At 43.1% G+C, this 23,156-nt stretch overlaps 1 protein-coding gene across 1 annotated transcript in view; it reads left to right on the top strand.

Moving 5' to 3' along the window:
* Nucleotides 1-2,002: 2,002 nt before the first annotated feature.
* SUSD4 (sushi domain containing 4) overlaps nt 2,003-23,156 on the top strand; it is a gene marked incomplete at its 5' end in the record, with an annotated part of 74,717 nt that continues 53,563 nt past the window's right edge. The window contains one exon of the mRNA XM_076335333.1: nt 2,003-2,099. Within this exon, the coding sequence (XP_076191448.1) occupies nt 2,003-2,099 (97 nt within the window). The remainder of the gene's footprint in view (nt 2,100-23,156) is intronic.

The raw sequence follows: 23,156 nt of genomic DNA, 5'->3' as shown, positions 1-23,156 counted from the left end.
TGTCCTGCCACCTGTAGTAGCCAACAGCTTACTGCCTCAGAAGAACCATCTCTATCATGTAATTGTGCCTGTGTTGTATTTGCTCAGCTTAAAAGAGCTATTACTAACCTGAACTCTCTCTTTGGGCTGGACTGGGGAGGTGAAAACTCACCTGGTCAGGAAATGATGTTTGAGTGAAAAGGCTCTATAGTTTCCAAATTTTCCTGTTTAAAAGGAGCAGCAAAGGTATCTCAGAGATAAAACATTCTCTTAGCTGAAAATCAGCTACATTCTTTTCCTTTCTTAACAGAAAATCTGTATTTCACTAGGAGATGCCCATGTTCTCCAGGGGAGAGTAAAGAGATAAAGAACTATGCTTCTTACACTGCTCTTTGAACTGATACATGATGCACTGATTTGAGGTAAAATCCCTCTTGAATAGCCTTAAGTTTTAACTCGGAGGAGACAGCATCAGGTGGCTGAGACACTTGAAAGCAAGTCCAGCTGTACATATACCTTTACCAATATTGACTATTAACTTTGAAGCGTCAGGATGTGCTATTTCCACATGCTGTTAGTAGGAGCCCATGTATCTTTGGGTATGGCTTTGCATTAGGCCCAGGCATGTTTTGTCACAAATGTGTCTTCTCTTGTCCCTGGTTTTCTTCCCCTCACTGTGTCCCAGGAGTGTCCCGCACACCTTAATCTGCTTCACAAACACCATCTCTGCAACCTCCTCAGTTAAAGGACACCCTCCGCTACCTCTGAGCAAAGGAAGGCCTGCAATGCCCAGCTGAGGGTAAAGGGGCAATACCCCTAACTCAGCGCACTGTAGATGGCACCAGGAAACACAGGGTTATACCTCAGCTGTTTAAGCCACGAGACAGTGTCCGGCTGAGTGATTCGTGGCAGTGAATTTCACAGATTGACTAAATCCAGCTGGGTGCTGCTTCCTAACAGGCAAACTGCTTCAGCCGGCAAGCCTGGGCGTACTGCCTTTCCCCAATGGCAGCTGATGGGCGAGAGCGCTCTGTAATACCCCCTCTCCCTCCCACATACTGTGAATGATGCGGAACTGGCATCGGCATTGATAAACTGCATGTCATATGTAACGTTATGCCTACCTGATGAAGCACAGGGCATATTAAAGATGCTCCCTCAGAGCTGCCCACCATGAACCCCCCTTTTGAAGTGAAAACGACCAGAAACTACCAGGACCGCAAGCCTTAACTTCGCGTTTCTCCGCCCGTGGAAGCGCTTCGGCGCCCCCGGAGCGGGGCAGTGAGAGCTGCCGCCCCCGCCTGCCTGTGTTCCCCGCCGGCAGCCCCCCGCCCCGGCTGCCACCCGGCGGGACACCCGCGCCGTGCCGCGCCGCGCCGGGCGCGGAGGGGCGCCGCAGCCCTGCCCGCGGCTGCCATGCGTGTGCGCCGCGGCGGGGCTGCCCGCGCTGCCGCTGGGCGCCGGCGGTCCCGCAGCGCAGGGCTCCCCGCGGCGGCGCTCCGCTCCGCGGCCGCGGACGGGCGGACCGGGCAGGTGCGCGTCTGCGGCTCCCCGCTGCCCCACTCCCAGGTAGGGCCAGCCGTGCCTGCGTGTGCCGGTGTGTGCGTGTGCGTGTGTCTGCGTGTGTGTGCGCGCCCGCCCGGCCCCGGCAGGCTGCCGAGCCGCAGCGGCGGAGGCGGCGGCAGCAGCCGCGGAGGTGCCCGCCGGCGCTGGCGGGGGGGCTCCCGCAGGTAGCGGCGGCGGGAGCGGGGGTTGCGACGGGGCAGCGCGGGGGCGCACGGCCGGGGGAGCTGCGAGGCCGGGAGGGCGGCGGGGCGGGCGGGTGCGTGCCCCGGGGCGGGCGGGCGGGGGGGGGGGCGGTGCGGGGGCAGCCGCGCCGCGGGTTGCGGGGGTGGCGGGGGCGACCCGCGGAGCCGGCGCTGAGCCCCGGGCACCGGCGAGGCGGAGCGGCTCTCTCGTTGCAGGCGGCGGCGAACCGGATGCCTTTGGCGGGCAGAAGATGTGTCATGGGAAGCAGGCGAGCGGCGGCGGTGCCCTCCCGGCGGCGCGGCGGCGGGCGCTGGCCGCGGCGCTGTGGCTTCAGCTGGCGCTGAGCCTCGGCCCGGGGCCGGCGGCGGGCGGTGAGTGAGCGGCCGCGGCCCCGGCCCCGGCCCCGGCCCCCTCCTCCGCCCGGCACCCGGGCCGAGCCACCTCCTCGCCCTGCCGCCCCCACAGCCCCGGCCCCGGGGAGGGGGGAACGGGGAAACTTCCTCCCTCTGCGCCCGGTGCCCTCCGAGGGGAGCGGAGCGCCGCTCCGTCCTGCCCTGCCCGCCGCGGGGGCGAGCAGCCTCCGGCACCCCGCGTGGGGACCCCCGGGAGGAGGGAGCCTCACCCCGGCCCCTGCTAGGGAGCAGTAGCTCCGTGTAAGTGCAGCATGATTTTGAAACAGCGCATTTTTTCAGCGGGGAAAAAAAAAAAAAAGCCTTCCCCCACCGCGGTCCGCTCGGACATCTCTCAGATGACTCGTGGTGCTAAATCCCCGTGCAGCTGGGGAAAGCAGAAATTTTGGGAGGAAGCAGGCGATTTGGGTCGGAAAACGCAACGTCCTTCAGCACTCTCCTCGTGGAGGAACGACCCAGCCTTATTGGGCCTTTTTCATTTTAATTACATTTTTCCACTATCATTTTAAATTGTTGAGCCTGTGAGATATTTTTAGCAGATACATTTAATTACAAAATTGCTTTAAATTGATTCCATAATTAGACTTGGATTGCTGGAAAAGTCTTAAAGTAAACTGCTTTGCTGTAAAATGAACTTAGCTGTGATAATGAGAGCAGCTTCACATTTCTACTCCGGCATGGTATTATATATTTGTGTTGGGGGAATAAGCCATTTTCTGATTGAATCGCATCACTAATGGCAGACAGAGTCCGATATAAAAATTGCATGGGCTTCTTCTCCTGCCAAAGACTTATGCCAAAATTTTCTAGCTTGAATGCCTAAGCCCAAGCAGCTCCGATCCAGATGTGTTTTCTGTCACTGAACATAAACTTACAGAAATACAGCTGGCGAGGACCTCAAGAGGTCATCTTGTCCATCCTCTGCCTGATGTGATTCAGTCCTAATTTTCTATCTCGCGGCTATAATGCCATTTTCCAGTAGAAATCCCGTGACTGCAAATGTGATTCCAGCTAAACAAGCTTTTAAACTGTTGCAGTCTCTACGAATCCCTCTTTAGAAATCAAGGGCTTTTTTTTCTGCAACTGCGTTACCCTTGGTTTCCTGGCCAGCCCGCGTTATAATGTGGTGGTGCCATTCTGCCTGTCCTGTGCCTTCCTTGCAATTGGAGTTGTGTAAGCCCCTGTCCTTCGCTAACCTCCTTCTTACGCCTCCATTCATAAAAATGAGAACGATCTAAGGCCCCCTCCTCCCTGAGGCTGTGTATATCCTGCAGTTTGATTGTTGGCATTTATTTAGCTGATTAGTGCAAGAGGTTCTTCAAAATATGGTTTATGTCTCCCTTGAATGTAGTAGTTTTCATCACAGCCTGCAATAAATTCTTGTGTGATGTTGATTGTTATTAACACCGCTGCCTTTCACCTTGGTAGTGTAACTAATTCTAGATCAAATTCCATTTGTAAGGCTTTTTAGGGTCTTTCAAGAATTGGGTTTTTTTGACCAGAGTCTAGGAAAAGGCAATACACTGAACGATTGTGCATGGTTAAAATAACCAGTGAAAAATATTCATTGCTGTTTCTAAGTTATTACTGTTATTATTTCCCGGTGTGGTTGTGCTCGGAAGTTAGGTACTATATAAATACCGGTAAATGCACAGATCTTTCGTGTAGTAGAATATATGGTGGTTGGTTTTTTTCACCCTGAGTCATTCTGGTGGTAAAAATAATGAGTTTTGTAATTAGAACAGAGGACTGTGAATTAGGATCTCTCCTATTTTAGGCTCTGTTATATCTGTAAGCGAGCTTACTGTGCTTACACAGCTTGCTGTGAAGGCTCAGCTTTTGGCTCCCCAACCTGTGACCCAGAGTTTGAGAACTTGTAAGCAGCTGTTGACATCGACCAAAGTTGTGGTTTCCCGGGACCTTTGAAAATTTCGTCTCTGTAGGACTCTCATTTTATGGATTTGCGTACCCAGGCAGAAGGCAGCCGGCATTACTGACTGCTTTGGAAAATGTAGCCCCAATCTCTTTCTATCTTCTCATTATCTGTTAAATAAGGATAATCATACTTCTCTCAGAGATTTGAAAAGCGCTTTGATGACATTTAATGAAAATACTATGGAGGTGGAAAGAATTTGTTTCAAAAGCTTTAGAAAAACAGCAGTGACAATATGCTGAAATAGAAACTATCTCACATATTAAAAAATGAAAATGAATAGTTTAGGGTTATTTTTTCTATAAAGCAATCCACGGCTTACATTTCGGATCCCATTTATGGCTTCCTCCCTTCCTTAGCTGATACCAGGATTTGCCTCCTGTAATAATCCTGTCATGACTTGTGTGACTCCTTCTATTTTATATCTGACTAAGCTCTATTGATTGTCACGTTCTACCATTTCACCCCAAATCAATACTACTTATAACTCTTCTCTTTCTTGTCCATAACCCTACAGAGAATAACTGTTTATTACATTCCGACTTTCTCAAAAGTGGATCTAGCAGAAAATTTGCTGTAGAAGTGAACTCAAATGAACAAACCTTTCAGCTATCAATATACCTCATTCCTCCCTGATGTATTTAATTCTGTTGATACCAAGGATAAAGTAAATCTCTCATACTTCAGCTTGTGGCTTTCATCTAATCATCTTTGTTTATCTTGCCTTTCACTATAATTCTGTAGTGTAGGGAAAAAAAAAAAAGAAAAAATAAGAAAATAGGAGCAGGGTGGGAAGGATAGTAAGAGGAAAAATGAAATGCACAAGTGGATGGAGCTGATGACAGGTTATTTCGGAGCTTTAAGGCATTGTACAGAGTTCACTGTTAAACCTGTAGTATGGAGAGAATAGCTGTAAGAATGTATTTTTACATATATTTCAAATTCCTGGAATTATATTAAAATTGTGGGGGGTGGGGAATCTAAAAGGAGAGGGAGAAAAAAGGTTCAGTAAGCTTCTAGTTTTGAGGTTTGTTATGTGGCATTAGAATTTTGTCATTGTACCCGGACGTCTCCTGGGCGCGTCTGTTTTATTGTCCTAGGTCAGCTGCGTGAGCTCTGTTCGGCAGTGTCTTCTGCACGGCCCCATGGAGAGGCTCAGGGCTGCAACATCTCCGTAGGCTTGGGCGGGGCCGTGGGCTGTCACCTCATCTTGCTTCCACCTCAAGCAGGGTCAGGTGTACTCGTGTTCTTCTTGCAAGCTGTTTGTTTAATCTTCTTCTTAAAAAGTCTCCACCTCTCATTTAAGCACCTTCTGCCAGTGCTTCATCAGCCTTTACACTAGAAAGTTATTCCTAAGGTCTAACCTGAAACATCCTTGCTGCTGTTTAATCCTGCTATTTCCCATCTTCTTCACAGCAGATGTTCAGCAGAGCTATTGCTCCTCAGCTTTCTGGCTGTCTTTCGTGTTCTGTTCCATCTCTTTGGTCTTCTGCTGCAGAAATGCGGACTCCAGTTCTTCTAAAGACCGGATGGCTCTAGTTTCTCCAAACTTTTCCCTAGTCCGCATCATACTTTCTAGATTGCTGGTCATTCAGACCATGAGCTTGCTCCCATGGAGCCATGTCCCTGTGGAATACGCTGCCCAGCAGCCTCGCCAGCACTGAACAGAGTGAAGGGATAGCTGCCCGTGCCTTAGAGGCTCTGCTCCTGTTCAGACATCCCGGGTATCTTTGCTGTCATTGTGTGATGCTGCTGGTTTATATTCAGCTTCTGATTCCCTGTAGCTCCCAGGCTTGTTCCTGCAGGGCTGCTACCTGGCCAGTTGTTCCCATCCCGTGCTACTGCTTGTTTTGGTGTTGCAATCAATTTGCTGGGTTTCCCTGGTCGCGTGTCCTGCAGGCAACATTCCTTCACATCGGTGGGTGCTTTTAAGATGGGAAGTACTATACATCATGCGTGACGGTAAAGAAATCTGGCGTGTTGTGAAGCCTTCAAACATGATACTGAATATTGGTGATACCATGCAGAATAGTGGTGGGTTTTTTCCTAGACCAAAGCTGAATTTTTACTACCCTGTGATTTTATTGCATTTGATTGAAGTCTTGGTTATGCCTTGGTTATAGTATCTAACCACCGCCTTTGGATGTGGTGGCTGTCAAAAACACATCCCTCAGGTTTCTGAGGATGGTGGACTTGTGTCCTTGGGGTAATACAAGTTTTTGTGTGTGCTGATGATGCAGGCCCACCATAGGGCTTACTTTTTGTCAACCTGCAGTTGTTTGTGGGAAGAGAAGCCAGCCACAGATTCCCCCTAAATGCCTTGCATACACTTTTGAGATTATTAAGAAGGTTTTCTGAAAAATCAGTGTTTTCTGATACCCTCTCGCTAACTCTGTAGTTAATGTATTTTACTCACTCCCTCTCAGTGTGTCTGCTTCGCTTGTCAAGCAAAATAGACATTTCAGCCTCAAGTTCTCTGTACATTTGATGAAATCATCAGTTATTCTGCAGCATTTTTTTTAACCTCCAGCTTATTGGAGTGGCTCAGTATTTTGGAAGGAACAGATCTTTCCCACCATCGCACGATCTTATTCTCAGTCCCAGATCTGCCTCATACAATCTCCGTCCCCTCTGCAGACTGAAGTTAGCAGTTAAATACCATTTTCTAGCCATTCTGATTGCAAGTGGCAAAGCCAGTGACATTGTAGGATGGCAGCTCGTCGTTTGTCTTAGTGGCACATCCTTCTGCCTACAACCTTGTGAGAGGTGGGTGTATTTGATAGATTAATCTTAAATCGGTTTCTTAGCACCCTACAAGAAGGAGGTTTATCCCTGATTTACCATGGGATTCGGAGACTGAAACTTTGCTTCTCTGTTTTGCTCCCTTACGCCCAGAATTACAGTAGAGTATCTTTGATCTTTATATTAGGGATGATTACAACTTTAGAAGAATGAATTAATTATGCTTTGCTTGATTTTCTCATCTGTAAAGTAGATAAGCGATGTATTTCATGGGCATGTTATGAGGTAGTTTGAGAACCTCCCAAAGAAAATGTTACAGGAGTGAGAAATAGGGATTTTTACAAAGTATAAACTAAAGTTTACCGAAGTAGAAGGTTCTTTAACATTCATGATTTTTGTTGTTGTTGTATGGATTAATAAATAAACACACTTACCAGAATTAGGAAGATGTTATCTTTTTTGACTTTTACAGCTTCTTATGGATTTTTTCTATAGTGTTGATCATTTTTGTCCAAATATTGCCTACCTCCGATTGCGATTCATATTTTTATGACAAAATGCACATTGTTAAAAGTAAAAAACCTTGCACTCGTGCTGTGCATTTCAGTGCGGTTTTGGGCATGAAAAGGACAACAAAGTGTGGCCCGAATTTGTATTTGCTATATGCCAGTGCAAACGTGAATGAAAAACTGGGCTGCATTTAGTGGTAAACATAACTTAGTCAGAAAATGAGCTTGAGGGATAGAGCAGCGTAGTGTGTACAAGTTGATTCAGTAAGCGTAAAAATTAGCTTTGCTAACATATTAAGGGGACTGCAGGTACATGTATTTTACCAAATTCAGCAATTTAACTGTGAAACCAACATCTCCTCACTTGGTTTTACATCTTCTCAGCTACTTTCTTCGACGTGGCACAAGCATAGCATTATGACACCTATTACAGGCTGTGCATCTACTAGATTTCACAGTGGAGCGCCTTATAGCAGCGGTTTTTAACGTCCACGCTTACCTTCTGACTACCTTAGCCCATTGCTTCTGTTGACACCGAGTTTGGCCGCCTGTTTTTCAGAGGGGGCTCCCAATGGCTTTTCCTGAACAGCTGGGCTGCTGATGGGATTTATCCGAATCGGGGTGTTTCTTTCTCCATGTACTGAAAACAGCGGAAGAGGTTGTTGGTGCCATCTGTGCTCACTGAGCTCCTGCGGGGAAAATGTGTCGGATGTGTTTTCACGCTCGTGATGGGTGAGCCCTGAATTGTATCAACTTTTAAATTGGGTAGTGTCCATCCTGGGTTGTTCTTCTGCTTGTTTTTAAGGGATTATACAAAGCTTTTGCTTTGTAGGGAAGTTCCAGAATTTATCAGGAACATTTCTGTATTAAACAAGCCTTGTTTTTATCAGTATGACCAACTTTAGAAAGTAGTACATGGGCCTTTTCTGCCAGTGTCTTTTGTTCTGCCTCACTTTTGCTAAGCATATCACATTAAAAGAAAAAAAACAACATAATTTGACAAACATTCTTGCTTGTGTTAGGTTAATAGTAACAACAGTGATAAAAATGTGACTTTTTTTTAATATAGCCCTTCTCATCCGTAGGGTTCAAAGCACTTTATAAAGGAAAATAAGTTTTATTATGTCCCTTCATAGATGGGGAAATAACTATAGAAAGATTAAATACTTAAAGACAAGTTTCACGTAAGAAACAGATCTTGCCATAGACTGGGAAGAGATCCCCTGGGTCTTCATCCAGCACTTTCTTCTATAAATAGAATTTAGGGAAATTCCTAATCCACATTTGTATGATACAGCCTTTATAATAGGATTTTTTGTCTGTGACTCTCTTCTAACTGAAATAAGCGGCAGATTTCCTATTCACATAAATTGCTACTTAAGCAAATCACTGAGGGAGTTTTTCCAGTGTGGTTTATTTGCCTTACTCCTTTATGTCTGAGATAGCACATGGCATTTTTCCAGACACTGAAAACATCTTCTTCTGAATAATAAAAAATATAGGAAAATATTATAAATTAAGGTTGAGCACTGAAAAATGGTATCATGCAGTTTCTCACAGTGAAAAGCACATACTAGTAGGAATGATACTTCTGCCTTGCTCAGTCATGTGGTTTGTGACCATAGTTTACACGAAAGGGCAACATTAGAAAAGCATTGCATGTGATTTTTAAATAATTCTAACATACTTGAGTGGTTAGAGAGAAGAACATTTCATGACCAGGTAGCTCCATGCAAACTGTGTCACGAGTGCCATTGCCTTATACCACCCATTGCAGTTTAGAAATCAGTGGATATATAATGTAAAAAATGAGTTCAGCTTGCAACTGTTTGCTCATGAAAACATAAGGTGTAATGCAAAGGACATAGAAGGATGAAATAGGTGTAGTGCCTGGTCCCTCGCTGTTCCATTTGCTTACTAGAGGTGGTGAAGCGGTGCAAAATGCAGAGCTGGGAAGCATACCAGGGCTAAGGGTGCAGCAGAGTTTCTGTGTAAAGCCAAATTCTGCACTTAGTAAAAATTTACAAAATCTGAAAAAAAAAAAAGGTTTGCTTGGAAACTGAAAAGAGGAGACAGGGCTTACAGTAGACTGAAGAAGAAAATAGGTTAGGTTACTAAGGGTTAGATTATGTAGAAGTTGGGTTATCAAGGGTACCGTGAGATAGTGTCCTAAAAATAAACTCTCTTGTACACTGCTAAAGAAAAAGCGGGATACTACACGCACATGAATCAGGGGAATCGTTATATCACTGGACTGCCATTCCGGAGACCTAGAGAATATGCTAAAAACAAGAGGTTGTCTTTGAAAATGCAAAGCCTTCAGATCTTCTTTTTTGGTACTGCAGAAAGGCAGCAGCACACATGGCTGTTGATCTGTCAGGAGACTGGAGAGCACCATACAGATTCAAGAGAAAAGCTCCCATACGTGCTGGGAGGGAGGAGAAGATGCTCAGGAGTGGAAGCCTGTAAACGTGGTGTCCTGTTCTCACTTCTGTCATTAGCACCAGTGAATGCATACACTAAAAAAAACTACGGAACAAAAAATTCATTTCCATCTTTCTGGAGGTGGGACAATAGACTTGCGAGCAGAGTCACAGAAATAGGACTGGACAAGACCTCAGAAGCACCTGTAGTTCATCCTCCTGCCCAGAACAGGACCCACATACATACCTCAGGGAAGTTATCATTCAAGACTTTATGTTGGAAACTCTACAACCTCCCTGAGTATCTATCCCAGTGCTTCACTCTCTTAACCATTAAGAAGGTTTTTCTGAAGTCTAATTTGAATCTTCTTTGCTGTAACATAGGTGTCTCTGAAGGTTTACGTCTTTAGTGTGGGATTACCAAGTGTTACTTCCTCCACTGTGCTGCCTGTCGGCGCAAATCCACCAGTGCTGTGTCTTTGGCCATCCTGACTGCTGCTACCACTTCCCTGGGTCAGGATGGGAAGAATCCTGACTGCTCCAGCCCAGGAAAGTGTCTCTGAAAAGTTGGATATTAGTTAACAGTCTGGGAGCGAAGGTTTAGCTGTAACTGCCCTATGCTCCTACGTTGCCACCAACATAGAAGAAGCCGTTGTGGTTCTTCATGGTGGAACTTATGTTTTTCTAGTTTAGTTAAGGTCACAGCTAAGTTTGTGTTTAACACGAGATCAGATATCCTACCAGCACCTATCAAAAAGGTCAGCTTTGCCTGGCTAGTTTGGAAGGGCTTGCCAGGATTTTCCAAAGTCACAATTGGAAAGAATCAGGAATAAATCTCAGAGCCCTCCTATAAAAGACGCTTATTTACATGATCTGTTCTCCTTGGGGATATTAGACCATCTCTTTGTACTTGATCGTGATGTAAGCAGTATGGTTATTGCCACACTAAATTGCACCCAAGTGAATTTGTATTTTACTTCTGTAGACTGAGTGAAGTTGTATATACTGAATAGCCCCGTGGTAATAGGTTAGATCCACACAAAAGCCAGTCAGTAGCTTAAGACTTCCATGTGTGTTTGCAAATAAACAATTTTAACTGGAATTTTTAGAAGCAGCTACTTACAGCTGTCACCTCCAGTGCCTGAGTTCCCATTCCCAGTAAAATGGGTGCTGATGGTGGGTATCCAGAAAGATTGTGTCATTCAGGAATCTGGAGTGGCACAGGGAGAGGTGGGGGATAGTAGAGAGTGTGTGGGGAGGAGTTGCTTTTTTACGCTAAAATGGAAGTTTGAGAGATTTAGAGCAACGCTAAGAGCTGAATTAGCAAAAGGAGGACTGCGATGGTGTGGGGACTGAAGTCAACAGGACTACTTGCCTGAGTAAATCTTTTAGCTGTAAGAACTTCATGGCATAGAGTACGGCTTTTATCTATTTCTAATACTCTGTGTAAGCCTACTATGCTATTCCTGTGTTTGCGTAATAATGATTTGCATTCTGAGAGCCATGGGTACTTATGAGACAGGCAGTCATTTTTCTGTATCTCTCCACTTAGTTGTCACTTTTAGGGATATTTTGTACACATCATATTACTCAGAGAAAACACAAATGATCCACTTAGAACTGAAAATAAATAATAAATAATAAATAATTTGGTCTCCTGTAAATTGGACTTATAAAATAGCTTGATTGCAATTACCAGCTTTGCCGTAATCTTGAAAGAATTAAGATAAAATGGCATTATCATGAGCAATAGTAAAAATGAGAATACACAGACATTTGTCTTGGTCTTGTAAAATACAGAACCTCCTTCTCTCCTCTGAAGGGGGACCATGACCCTTAAAAAGTACAGTCACAGCCATTCTGTGGGAGCACCACACTGCTGCGACTGCAACACTAACCCCCGCTCTATCCCTCCTTAGCTTCAGGGATAACCGTCCCGGGCAGTTCTTCCATCGCTGACTCGTACAAGCACATGCTCTCATTTTTGCACTCCTTTTTTGCTCACTTCTCTGAGACCTGAGGTTCTTCTGTGAGGCCAGGGAAGAAGTATGGAGGATACAGCCTCTCTTTTCATTAAATGTAACTCCAGGTTAATACCACCTGGAGTTACACAGGTGAGCTGGAGTGTATGACATGGTTGTGGCAGCACAGCCCTCTCACCCCACCTGGCTGTAGCTAGCCCAGAGGTGCAGTCATCTGGTGTCCTACCTCCCTTTGAGCTCCTCAGCAAGCCCTTCAGTCACAGCAGGAGGCAAGAAACAAAGCAAATAAGCCCTACTTCTGTCTGGAAGCATTAACAGTGTAGATTGATCTGAAGCAACAAAATCCTTAATTTACACACCTTATCATGATTACACCCCTCTTTTATATCTTGTGTGCCTCTATGCAAATTATACTGCTGTAGTCAGGTCTTTTGGCAGCATTCAGATACCTCTCCCAGCGCAGTACCCACATTTTAAAACTCTCCCTCTCTCTCTCCTATATGATTCATGTCCCAAAGAGCGGGGTTGTTGTCTCAGGCTTTAGCCCCTTCTCTTTCTGAAGAATGACACTCGGAAATGGTTGCCCAGATGGAAGAATCCACCTTTCAGATCTAGCAGAGCCATTCACTGCTGATACCCCGTGCGTCATCTGTCACTGTTGCCCTTATGCAGTGCGTCTGTCTTAGAGACCAGCACAAGAAAGGTACCGTCTAGGACTGATTTTGTCAAGACTAGGCTGGTTTGCAGAGGCTAGGATATTTTAGTCCAAAGTGAAAATCCTAGTGAAAATATTCACCAAACAAAATATGTAAATTATTGCAAAATGTGTGTAGATGAAGCCCAACTCCATTATACCTATGATGTCTTTGAAATTGTGTCGTGATGGGACACACCACTGCACACCAGCTGGAAGAGCTGCAGTGGAAGAAATTGCAGAAAAGGGCACACGGACTAGCAGGGGCATCTGGTTTATAAAGGAGGGATGAAGGAGGGGTACAGAACTGTCTTTGTATGCACCCGTGCTCTAATGCAGTTAAGTGTGCCCTTATTAATCATACGGGGGGGGGGGGGAGAGAGAAAGAGAGATGTGTGCATATATGCTGGATAAGAGTAAGAAACTAAAAAAAACCCCCAGCAATGAAACTGTAAAAAATATACTACTCTCATTGACAGGCATTTCAAGGTTCTTACGCTTGTTCTTAACATTTACAAGGTTGCTTTTTACACTGCAAAATGGATGAGTGTTGTCTCTAATGCTTCTGTTTGGGTGCAAGAATGATACTGGATTCATGTGAGGGATGAAGAACAGGATAGTGCTGGGTATATTTAGATTCTATTTCATTTTTATTTCATATACAGTAACATTACAGAGAAGGACTTCATTCCTCATTTCAAAGAGAAATCCATCAGATAAATTGCATTCTCTGTGGGGAGAGGGATTTTGTCAAAACCAGGATGAAAGATGTCTTTTTGCAGTAGCCTTGATGTGATGGGAGGTGTGTTTCCTGGATGCTACTAATGGGTGCATTTTTCAACTCTGGGTTCTGCATGTGGTAGAGTTTTCTTTGTTCTTCCAACAGGCTATCTAAGAAACCTTGTACTTCGAGCAAGTAGATCTTTGCAGTTCAGAAAGTTAGCATGTCAGCCAGGCCAGGTTTACAGGGATCTAACTTGATAAAGCAGACTGAAAAAATTTGTATTTAAAACATTTTTTTAGAATGCTAGCATTATTAGAATATAAAAAAAAAAATAAGGGGGCACTCATTTAACGTAGCTCAGGATTATGTCAGCTAAAGAGATTTTGCTGCAGTGCATTAGTATCGCAGGTAAGTGATTCATTATATTTGCGGCCTGTTTAAAGCTCTGATTTAAAAATGCAAGCTTTCAGAGGAAATAGTTATAAATCTGATCTGAAGTCTGATAATTATTTTTTCCAAGGAAACAATGTAACAGCTCCCAGTTGTAACTGTGTAGTCATCTAAGAATTTGCTGTTTATGGTCACTTTTTGGCATACTTAATCCCAGTTGAATTCTTCGATTGTTTTGATGGAGAGGAAAAAGTCCTTTGATAATGTATCTATACATACATTGTTAGAAAAAATTATTTTCCATGTGCCGATTTTTTCTGTCTTTGCAGTCAAGCGATTCTGTTATCATAAAATCTCCTCTGAAGTACAAAACCAAAGCAGAGTTTCAGGAGCGAATGAGACTGGCAGCTTACTGTGAATGTTAACACAATACTGTTATTTGTTAGCTTGGAAATACCATTTGCTGGTTTTTCCCTGGTCCGAACGTCTTTGGAAAGAGGATGATGTAGGGATTTTCTTATTCATCAGCTTTCCATTTCTCCTGTGAGTGTCCTTTCTTGCTCCGAGGCAGTCGTTCAGGCCGTGCGGGCTCTGATCGCCAGCAGCGCTGCCAAATTTCCTACAAGAGCAAATTTGGATCCTCTATTGTATCTCCTACACTTGACCTTGGGCATGAAGGAGGTAGGGGTGAGTGGAGGTTGTATGAGATGAAGAGATTTGGCCTTATGAAACAGTTCTAAAACAATGCCTCACCTCAGTTTACATGAAAGGATGAAGAAAATCTTGTATTTCTAGAACACAAGATGATGCTGGTCCTTCTGGTTGGATACACAGCCTTTCCTTTCAGCATCAGAAGAACACTCATTCTTGTTCCCTTACAGCCTTGTCAGCCCATACTTATCTCCTCCTCTGACCTATTTTCAAAAGTACTTACCTGAAAATAAAACGAACAGGTGGACTGATGCCTTTTCTGGGAGATTTTCTGGGAAGCTACAAGGCACTTAAAATATGTTTAATATGTTTCTTTTGTAATTTGGCTCCTGTGCAGCCTTCTACAGATCATCTGGTCTATCTGTCTAGATCAGCTAGCTTTTAAAAAAATTCTTCACACACACTTTATAACCATTTGCCTTGATCTGAAATACCAAAAAAAGAAAAAAAAAGACAGGGATGTACTAGATGGGGAAAAAAGGGATCGAGGGATGTACTATTCAGAGGTTTATGTATAGCTTCCCTTTTCTTCCTAGTTGTAACGGTAATTTCAGTCTTGACTCTCTTATTGAACTTGACTGTATTAATTTTGTTTATTCCTGAGGTATCCTACTGAGTTTTCAAACCAAGGCCTGGTCGGTGCCCAACTCCTGAGTGCTCATGTCCTTACTATCATTTCATGATCCGTGGTAGGAAGGGAATGATTCTGTACATATAAGCCGAATGACCTGAATTTGTAAAGCTAAATAGCAACACTGCTACTGGCATGACTCACTATTATTTTTAGCTCTGAAGGGGAGACAGTGGAGCAAAGGTTCATCTTTCCATACCAGCTGCATCTTTTGTTGAACACTCTGATATTGCTGAGAGGTTTAACCTTCATGTTTCTGTTTTTAATCAGACTTCTGCAAGATGTTATGCATCTGTTTGGTTTCTTTTCGTAATAGGCTCACTCTTCAAGAGAATGGCTCTCTGCTCTTCTTGTACAGTCCGGGTCCTTGCTTAGTATTTCTAAGGACAGAGACTTTGCACCTTGAACTGTTGCTAGAAACAGCCAAAGTAGAAAAGGTAACTGATTCAACTGAAACAGCAACACAGAAGTCTTTGGATCTGGTTTGTGCTGGTCAAAGCATAAATGTTTTCTCCATTTCCCTTCAGAATGCTAATTATTTTATTTTTAAAGAATAATTTTAAGAGGTAAAACATTTGGTGGTACTGATACAATAAAGGCAGAATCACATTTTCCTGTGGCATAACTGATCCAGATTCAGTTTGGAAAATTGCACTGATTTCTGAAAGCTTTTGCTCCTAGTCTTGTAGAGTGCTGCAAAGCCTAGCAGGTTCCTGCCAGGGTTACGTGGGAAATTAACTGGCCATTAAAATCCCCTGTGGCACCCAAGCAGTTCCAGTTTCTAACTCTGAGTTTCTAAGTAAAGGTGAGTGGTGGTACTGTCAAATTTGGAAGAAAAAAAAACATGCTTACGTCTTAAAAAAGCGGTTAAGTGACTTTGGAGGTTAAGAACTGCTTTAGAATTGGCTTAGGCACCGAAGTAAACTTGAAGTCCATAAACTTTCAGTGAAGCAAAGGTCCTGAGCTACTGTGAAGGTACAGGACAGACCAGAGAGGTGCTACTGCCTTTGGGATACTTGCTAAGAGTATGACCAAAGCAAAAACCTGCATTCAGATTACATGGGGTTTAGGTCTTAGACTGTAGCTCATAGTGGTGATGCAGCACATTTGGTAAGGAGATTACTGCTTATACGTTAAGTTGAAGAAAAGATTATTTTTAATCACAGTGGGGAACTGCACATCCAGAAATCTTTTCTTGGAAAAAAACTTAACAGTATTTAAAGCTAATTTGAATTATTTCTTAAGAAGGACATATGATGGTGAATGTCAGTTGAGTGATTCCATGTAATCAAGCCTCATTCTGCTACATATGGAAGATTTATCTGAGCCAAAAAGGGAAGTAAGGGCAGAGAATAAGGAAGACAGGGAGAATGTGCCTTGCATTATCAGCGTATTGCAAACTCAGATAAAGTAAGACACAGACATTTTGTCAGAGAAGCCGGGTGTGTAAGTTTAAAGCTTGCTGTAGGCAGTTTTAACTTAGCCAGCACTTCCAGCAGCTGATAACCCAAAGTGACACTGACCTTGGCAGACTCACAAGGGTAAGCTTTGCACAGGGATGAATTATTTCTTGATCAGTTGCTCAAGTATATGAGGCACAGTCCAGCATTCCTTCAGTATTGATTATGGATGTTTGTTTTATCCCAGAACAAACATACTGATTGCAGATAGAGGAAGTAGAATCAGTCTTTCTGTATATTTGAGCTCTTCTGTATCCATTATATGATATCCTGGGGCACAGTGATGCCACTGAGCTTATGCTATGCCTCCTTCTCCTTGCTTTTTTGACTTACTCCTTTTTAAAGCTGTAATGCATGGAATAGGAAATACTGGTTTTGTTCAGTAACTACCTGCACAATCAGGCTTTTTTGCTGGGTTGCCTTTTTCCTGGCCTTGTTGTGTTCATGTCCAGAGAATGCTTCATGACCTTTGCTTGTGGACACGCAATTGTAATTGCACAGGTAGTTTTCAAGTATCGTAAGTGGCTGCTTTGAAGTTGTCGGTGTTTAGAGACGCAGTGGAGGCAATTTAGTCACAACGTCACTATTTTTAATCCATCCTCTGTGTGCTGAATCACCGTACCTCTTGCTAAATCTGTCAGGGTCCGTGGGTGTTAAATGCTGCTAGGATGTAAATCCTTTTTCTTGTGAGGAGCTACCCGGACTCAGGAAATAAAGTGCCATGGTGGGAACAGAGCTCGGTTGTACCCTCCCCATGCAAAGTACAGCGGTTTCTATTAGCTGAATAGGGGAGCTCGAGAGTCATCATAATCCAAGCCCTTTTCTGCAAGGTCATAAATTGTGACCCAGTGGAGAGAGCCTTTTGGTTTCTTGGACTAACAGAATGCTGTCAATGCCAAAAGTCCCGCAGATATTCTCATTTTAAGCTTAATATTAAAATTAAAATGCCTGTGATTAAAAAAAACACAACAAAAAACCAGCACCAACAATGTTATCTGATACCTTAGGGAATGTGACAGCTGAAGTGTCCCTTCTGGGTCTTCTGTTGAGTGACTTGCTGGGTTCAGAGATACTTTTGCACATGCTACTTTGCCCATCTGTTCTCCCTGCTTCCTCAGATCCCCTGAGCAGGCAGAGAAGCAAAACTCAGAAGACTTCTGCTCTCTCTGCTCTTCAGAGAAAAGAAATTGTGTCAACTGCAATACGCTGCTTGGACACAAAAAAATGAGCTGGCAGGAAAAAAACAGATAGTATCCCTGATGTGTAAGGCTGGCTGCAGAAAGGCTCCCAGGCACCTTGGTTTTAGCAGTGGTCATTGAGTTACAGACCTAGATGCTAATATTTTTGGACAGCTGCGTTTTTTGTTTGTTTGTTCCTCTGTTAGACATTTAAATAAAGGATGTAATACTGTGGTGAGAAATGGCTTCATTTATATGATTTTCTTTAACAGCGTGGCATTTAAGGCAATAAGACGTTGTAAGACTCAAGCTCTTTGTGAGCTAAATCTCTGTTGACAGCACATGATTGATTCAATTTTGCAGATGGGACAGATTTCCTTGTTGTGTCTCAACCTGTCTTTTGATTACTTGCACACAGACCTAGCCACTGACAAACCAAAAATGTTAGTGTGGATGAATGCTCGCACATACGCCTTACACATATGTGAACGCCCACTCCTTTATGCATTGCTTGAGGAAAAAATATACTTGTACACAATAATCCTGTTCTTTAGACATGTGTAATACAGAATGCAAAGTTATGCAGCCAGAAATAGGAGCAGGGCTTTGAAAAGTTGACTTGTACAAAAATCGAAAATGAATATTGAGTGAGTGTATATTCAAGAGGGCTGAGTACAACAGCGATTTGCACTTGATCATCAATCCTTCTTCCTTCAATAGGTCGTCACTTGTTAGCTCGAAAACTGAAGTTGCTTTCACTTGAAGGCCTTCTCTTACTGTACTCTTACGGGATACCTGTCTGTCTCATAGTCCCAGGTCACTTGACACTAATTCCTAATAATTGCTATCAGTTTTAAAGAGAAAGCCAGTACTGAATGGACAAAGACAGTGAATTGTTCTCCTGTCCCTGAAAGTTTTACATTTAGCAGCCAGTTGTTACACAAGGCTGCTGCTGTGGCCTCTCCTATGTATTTTCTGAATGTTACCTGGTTCAGTGAAGATCACAGGAGTTATGCTTTGGATTGCATCAGAAGTAAAATGTCACAATTAAGTAGAGGAATTCAGTTTCCAAATTTTCCTTGTAGGATCATACTTCTAGAGATACTGTATAGACATTGAAAACATTTTAAAATATAAAATTTAGCTTACTTCAATTTTCTTAATCTTAATGCCAATTTAGAAATTGATATTTCTGTTCAATAGACTTCAGTTGTAGTAGGCTAATGCCTACACAGCAAAATTTTTCTGCCCTACCTGATCCTGTAGCTTATAAAACTGAGCAGGGGAGACCCTTGATCCCTCTGAAGGTTATATTGTGACTGCAGTTTATTTGGACAACTGGTGGCTTGTGTTTCTTTTAGGTTCCAGAGTTTGTCCTCCAAGCATTTATTTTACCATTTAATGTAAAATCTTTGCCTGGGGCTGAGCCCTGACACATGAGGTGGCATCCCAAGATCAAACGTTATTAACGTAAAAAGAAGCACTGGAGACCACCGGTTTAATCAAAGTACTTCATTTTCAGAGGTGGTTTACCCCAAATTTCTAGTAAAAGTCCTTGAAAGTTGTGGTTTTGTACCATCTTTGGAAACTGGATCCTGACCTAAGGCACCTTAATCGTATGGCACCATTAGTGGGGAATGACTTCTGGCCACTGTACTGAAATCTCTTTAAAACGTGACCACCTGCCCAGTGTTCTGCAAAGGCAGGAAATATAATTACAGAATAGTCTGACAGCTCTGGATTTATGACACAGCTGAATTTGGCCCATTATATTTACAAAATTGATGTTGATGAGAATTTATGTAAGAGAAAAACTGCATAGCTAAATAGTGCTTTGTTTTCTGAACTGTTTTACCTTGGTATAAGAATATTAGACAAAAGGAGTGTATTTTAAAAAGACATTCAGTACAAACTTGCATTAAAATGATACTGTTGCTACAGGGATTATTATGAACTGTTATATAAATAATCTGCTTTTAAACAGACTCTAAATATCTATTTATGCAATGTAGCAGTTAGAAAAATTAGTATGTATTTTAAAACTGACAGTAGCTTACTGTGTTCAACATCTTTGGTTTGTACAGCAGAACATTTTTCACTTAACAACCTATTTAAAAAAACAAAGCAAATACCAAAAGACATACTGTGCACACGCACTGTATTTAAATATAAAGTTCAAGTTGCATAATGAGTCAGCTACAACCAGGAAATTATTAAATCTGACAGTTTGTTAGTAAATGTTCTCCTATGTCTACATGTTATAAAGGTTATTTGTCAATAGATAATGCTGTATATGCTACGAGTTGAATGAACTAAGGCAAAAAGGTTCCTAAATGGATACATTTTAAGAACTGGAACAACACATCAGAGCTACAGTTTGATCTCCTTAGCCAAGCCCATGAGAGGACTCATCTTCTCTTCAGCCACACTGTTCAGTTCTGCTTACTCTGTCTGCAAAACCGCTCACAGACTTGGGTGCCTGCTAAACAAGGGCAGTGCCTATATCGTCTTGCTCTTTTAACAGTAGTGGCTCTTAATGTTGTCCTCTTGCTTTTGAGTCCAGCTCCTGACTCTTGGGCTTTGTCCTCTGGGTACTGACTCTGAACTGAGAACCTCTACCACAGCCTCTGGGTGAGGTCATGTATCCCTTGCTACCAAAAACAAATGCGCCATATGAGTGGATTCACCTCTTGTTAGACCATTAATGAATCTTGCTCCAAACGTCAAGTTTAACAGCAAAATTGCAGGTTTTTAGTAGGCAGTAGCAATAATCTTAACATTGCTCCAGGCTTGGGTTTGTGGGGTTTTCATGCAATGTACTTCTGGAATGGAGTGGAATATTGTATTCTACCTACTCATTCTTCAGTTCTTCATGTAAATATATACTCAAGTGTTTGCTGGAGGCAGTGATTTCTTAACTCAAACAAGTTACATTTATTTAAGCATGGATCTTCTATCCACTCCACCAGAGCAGGTGACAGTTCCTAAGACTGATTATTCAGGATGAACACCTCTCCCTTATTCAAAGCCTACGTGAGTGTGTCTTCCTTATGTGCAGGAAAGCATTCCTCTCATTCTGAAGTGGTCACCACTCTTGCTCACAGATACTGTCCCTGCTGTGGCCTCGCCACGTGGCTTCTTCAGGCACTGCTTGTGCCTGCAGGTACCCTTGGAATCAATAGCCATAGTGTTGGCTTTGTCTTCTTCTACAGCTTGTATGACCACATCAAAAAGCTGCTGTGTGAAATAAAGGCAATGCCTGTCCGTAGTCTACCTCAAATGAGCTGAGCCACTGCAATTCCGCTGCGTGTTGGACTTGTCATACTGAAGCAGCTGAGATGTCTCTGTGCACCTCAGTTCACTGGGACACGGTGGTGGGAACCCCACCCATATCCCGCCTGCAGGGTGAGTTTATTTCAAGGGTGGAAAGCTGTGGCTTCATATTTGAAATCTGGAGGAATAAATAGCTGAAGTAATTGTTACCAAATTGTATTTCTATTCGGTTTTGAAATGGATATATGAATTTCCAGTGATGTGTTAGCATTGCCAGCTGGGAAGACTCCTTAGGCAAAAGATCTGACTGTTTTGAAATTATAATGGTACAGAATAGATATAACGTGTAGAAGATGACAGTTTCATCCTTTGGGCATGTGTCTGTGTAGGCTGACGAAATTAGTGGAGCTGGTCTCCTGCCTCAGTTTCCTTAATGCCCTGTATGTATTTTATGCAACATACTAGTTTTATAAATGATCATTCACACATCTGGTTTCTTTCTGTTCTATTTCTGACTCTGGACATTTCTGCCTTGTATAATGAGTCTGGAGTTGATGAGATATTAAAGATTTAAATTGTGAAATATCTGAAATAAAGCACATTTTTCTTTAGAAACATCCTCAAAACTTAAGACTCAAGCTATTATTTGTTTTGAGTGCCTCTTGAAGACTAACCCTCTCTATATCACTGTCTTCTAAATCTCCTGGAAGGAGGATCTGATCACTTGTAGCTTCCTGTCTGTCCTTGTACTAGGTACAGTCCTTTAAGATGCATTGAGGTCATTGGTAATCAATCCTGCATTCATTTTCCAACAAAAGAATTAATCTGACTGATTTTCAGTAGAATTTTGCATTGAGAGAGAACTGCAGAAGTAATGTGAACCATGCTCTTTGGCTTTCACATTTTTAACCTCAGTTTGCCCTTGTGCATCTGTCTAATCTGTAAACATGTCCAATACTAGAGTTTTCTGTGCAAAAAAAGGTCAAAAAAAGCAATCACTGACCATAGATATTCCCCCTTTCCTCTGAAGTGCATTAAGCAAGAGTGCAACATACCTAAATTTTTTCTTGATGCTTTTTCCACTTGTTCTCATTGAGAAAATTCCTGTAGAAAGGCCTAGATTGTGACATGAGTCTTTTGTTTCATTCTGTAACAGTAAGTCTTGAGATCACAATCATATTCCATATGTGAGAGCTCCGCAGAAGAGGTGAAATTCTGACACTCTTTGTCACCCGCATCTGTTGTAGTTGCAGGTCTTGTCTTAGGCACCTCAGTCCTAGGAACACTGAGAGATTGCAGCTGCTGTGGCCATAAAGGGGCAGTTGCAGGAGAGGGTGGAACCTTCTCACTTCAAGATTTGGAAGATCAATTTGATTTGGGGTCCTGAAACAAATGTGGCATGCTGGGTCATTGGGAATGTGTTCTGCTTTCCCTTAGTTATAAACTCTGTAGCTTCCTTGTTTGTCTCCATGTATAGTGTGATATGGTAGTTGAGCCAGAAGACGAGGAAGAGGTAGTGTGCTTTGGCCGTGACTTCAAGTCATAAGTGACTTAACAGTGGAAGAAGTATTTATAATTACAGAAGCCATGTGGATATCAAATAAAGAATCCAGAAGACGTTCCAGACTGCAACAGACTACCTACCACTTGCCTTTGATTGAAAGCAATCTTCACCATGTAGCAAATTCTTCAAAATATTTTCCTTTTCAAGGATTCACTTCTTCCTTGGCCAGACCTGGGAGTCAAGACAGCCCAGTGAAAGTTTCATCTGTGTGTTTGAAATGATGGATGTACAAAGCAGAGGATCGGTTGTATTTCATAGGAGACATAAAACCTTGTGGCGTTCACTGGAAATTTATCTTCTCTTGTTGTACAGGAGAGAACTGGATCTTATCAAACTATACCAGGGAGATGTTTTCAAAGCAAAAGATTAACTGTCTGTTCTGATCCTACGTGAACGTCTGAGAGGAATGTTTTAAGTCAGGGTAGTGCAAGCTGAGCTCTCCACTTTAAGTCTCATGTTTGACTCATCAACACTTCATAGTCATCTGTAACAAATTCCACTGCCTGGCCTAGTCTAAAGTACCTTTTTTTGCTATTTGTGCATCTACATCCAAGTCTGGTGTTATGCAGGCACACATTTTAGAGGGGGGTTCATTTTCAGATACTTACAAATCCTATTAGTCAGCTTGGGGCTGACTGGATGGAAAGCAGCTCTGCAGAGAAGGAGCTTGGGGTCCTGGTGGACAACAAGCTGACCATGAGCCAGCAATGTGCCCTTGCAGCAAAGGCGGCCAACAGCATCCTGGGCTGCATTAGGAGGAGAGAGAGACTGGGGCATGTTTCGTGTGATGAGAGGCTGAGAGAC

This window comes from Aptenodytes patagonicus, chromosome 3 (genome assembly GCF_965638725.1).
Source record: "Aptenodytes patagonicus chromosome 3, bAptPat1.pri.cur, whole genome shotgun sequence".
Classification (NCBI taxonomy): domain Eukaryota; kingdom Metazoa; phylum Chordata; class Aves; order Sphenisciformes; family Spheniscidae; genus Aptenodytes; species Aptenodytes patagonicus.
The sequence above is the reverse complement of the archived record's forward strand: the minus strand, read 5'-3'. Positions and strand labels throughout refer to the sequence as shown.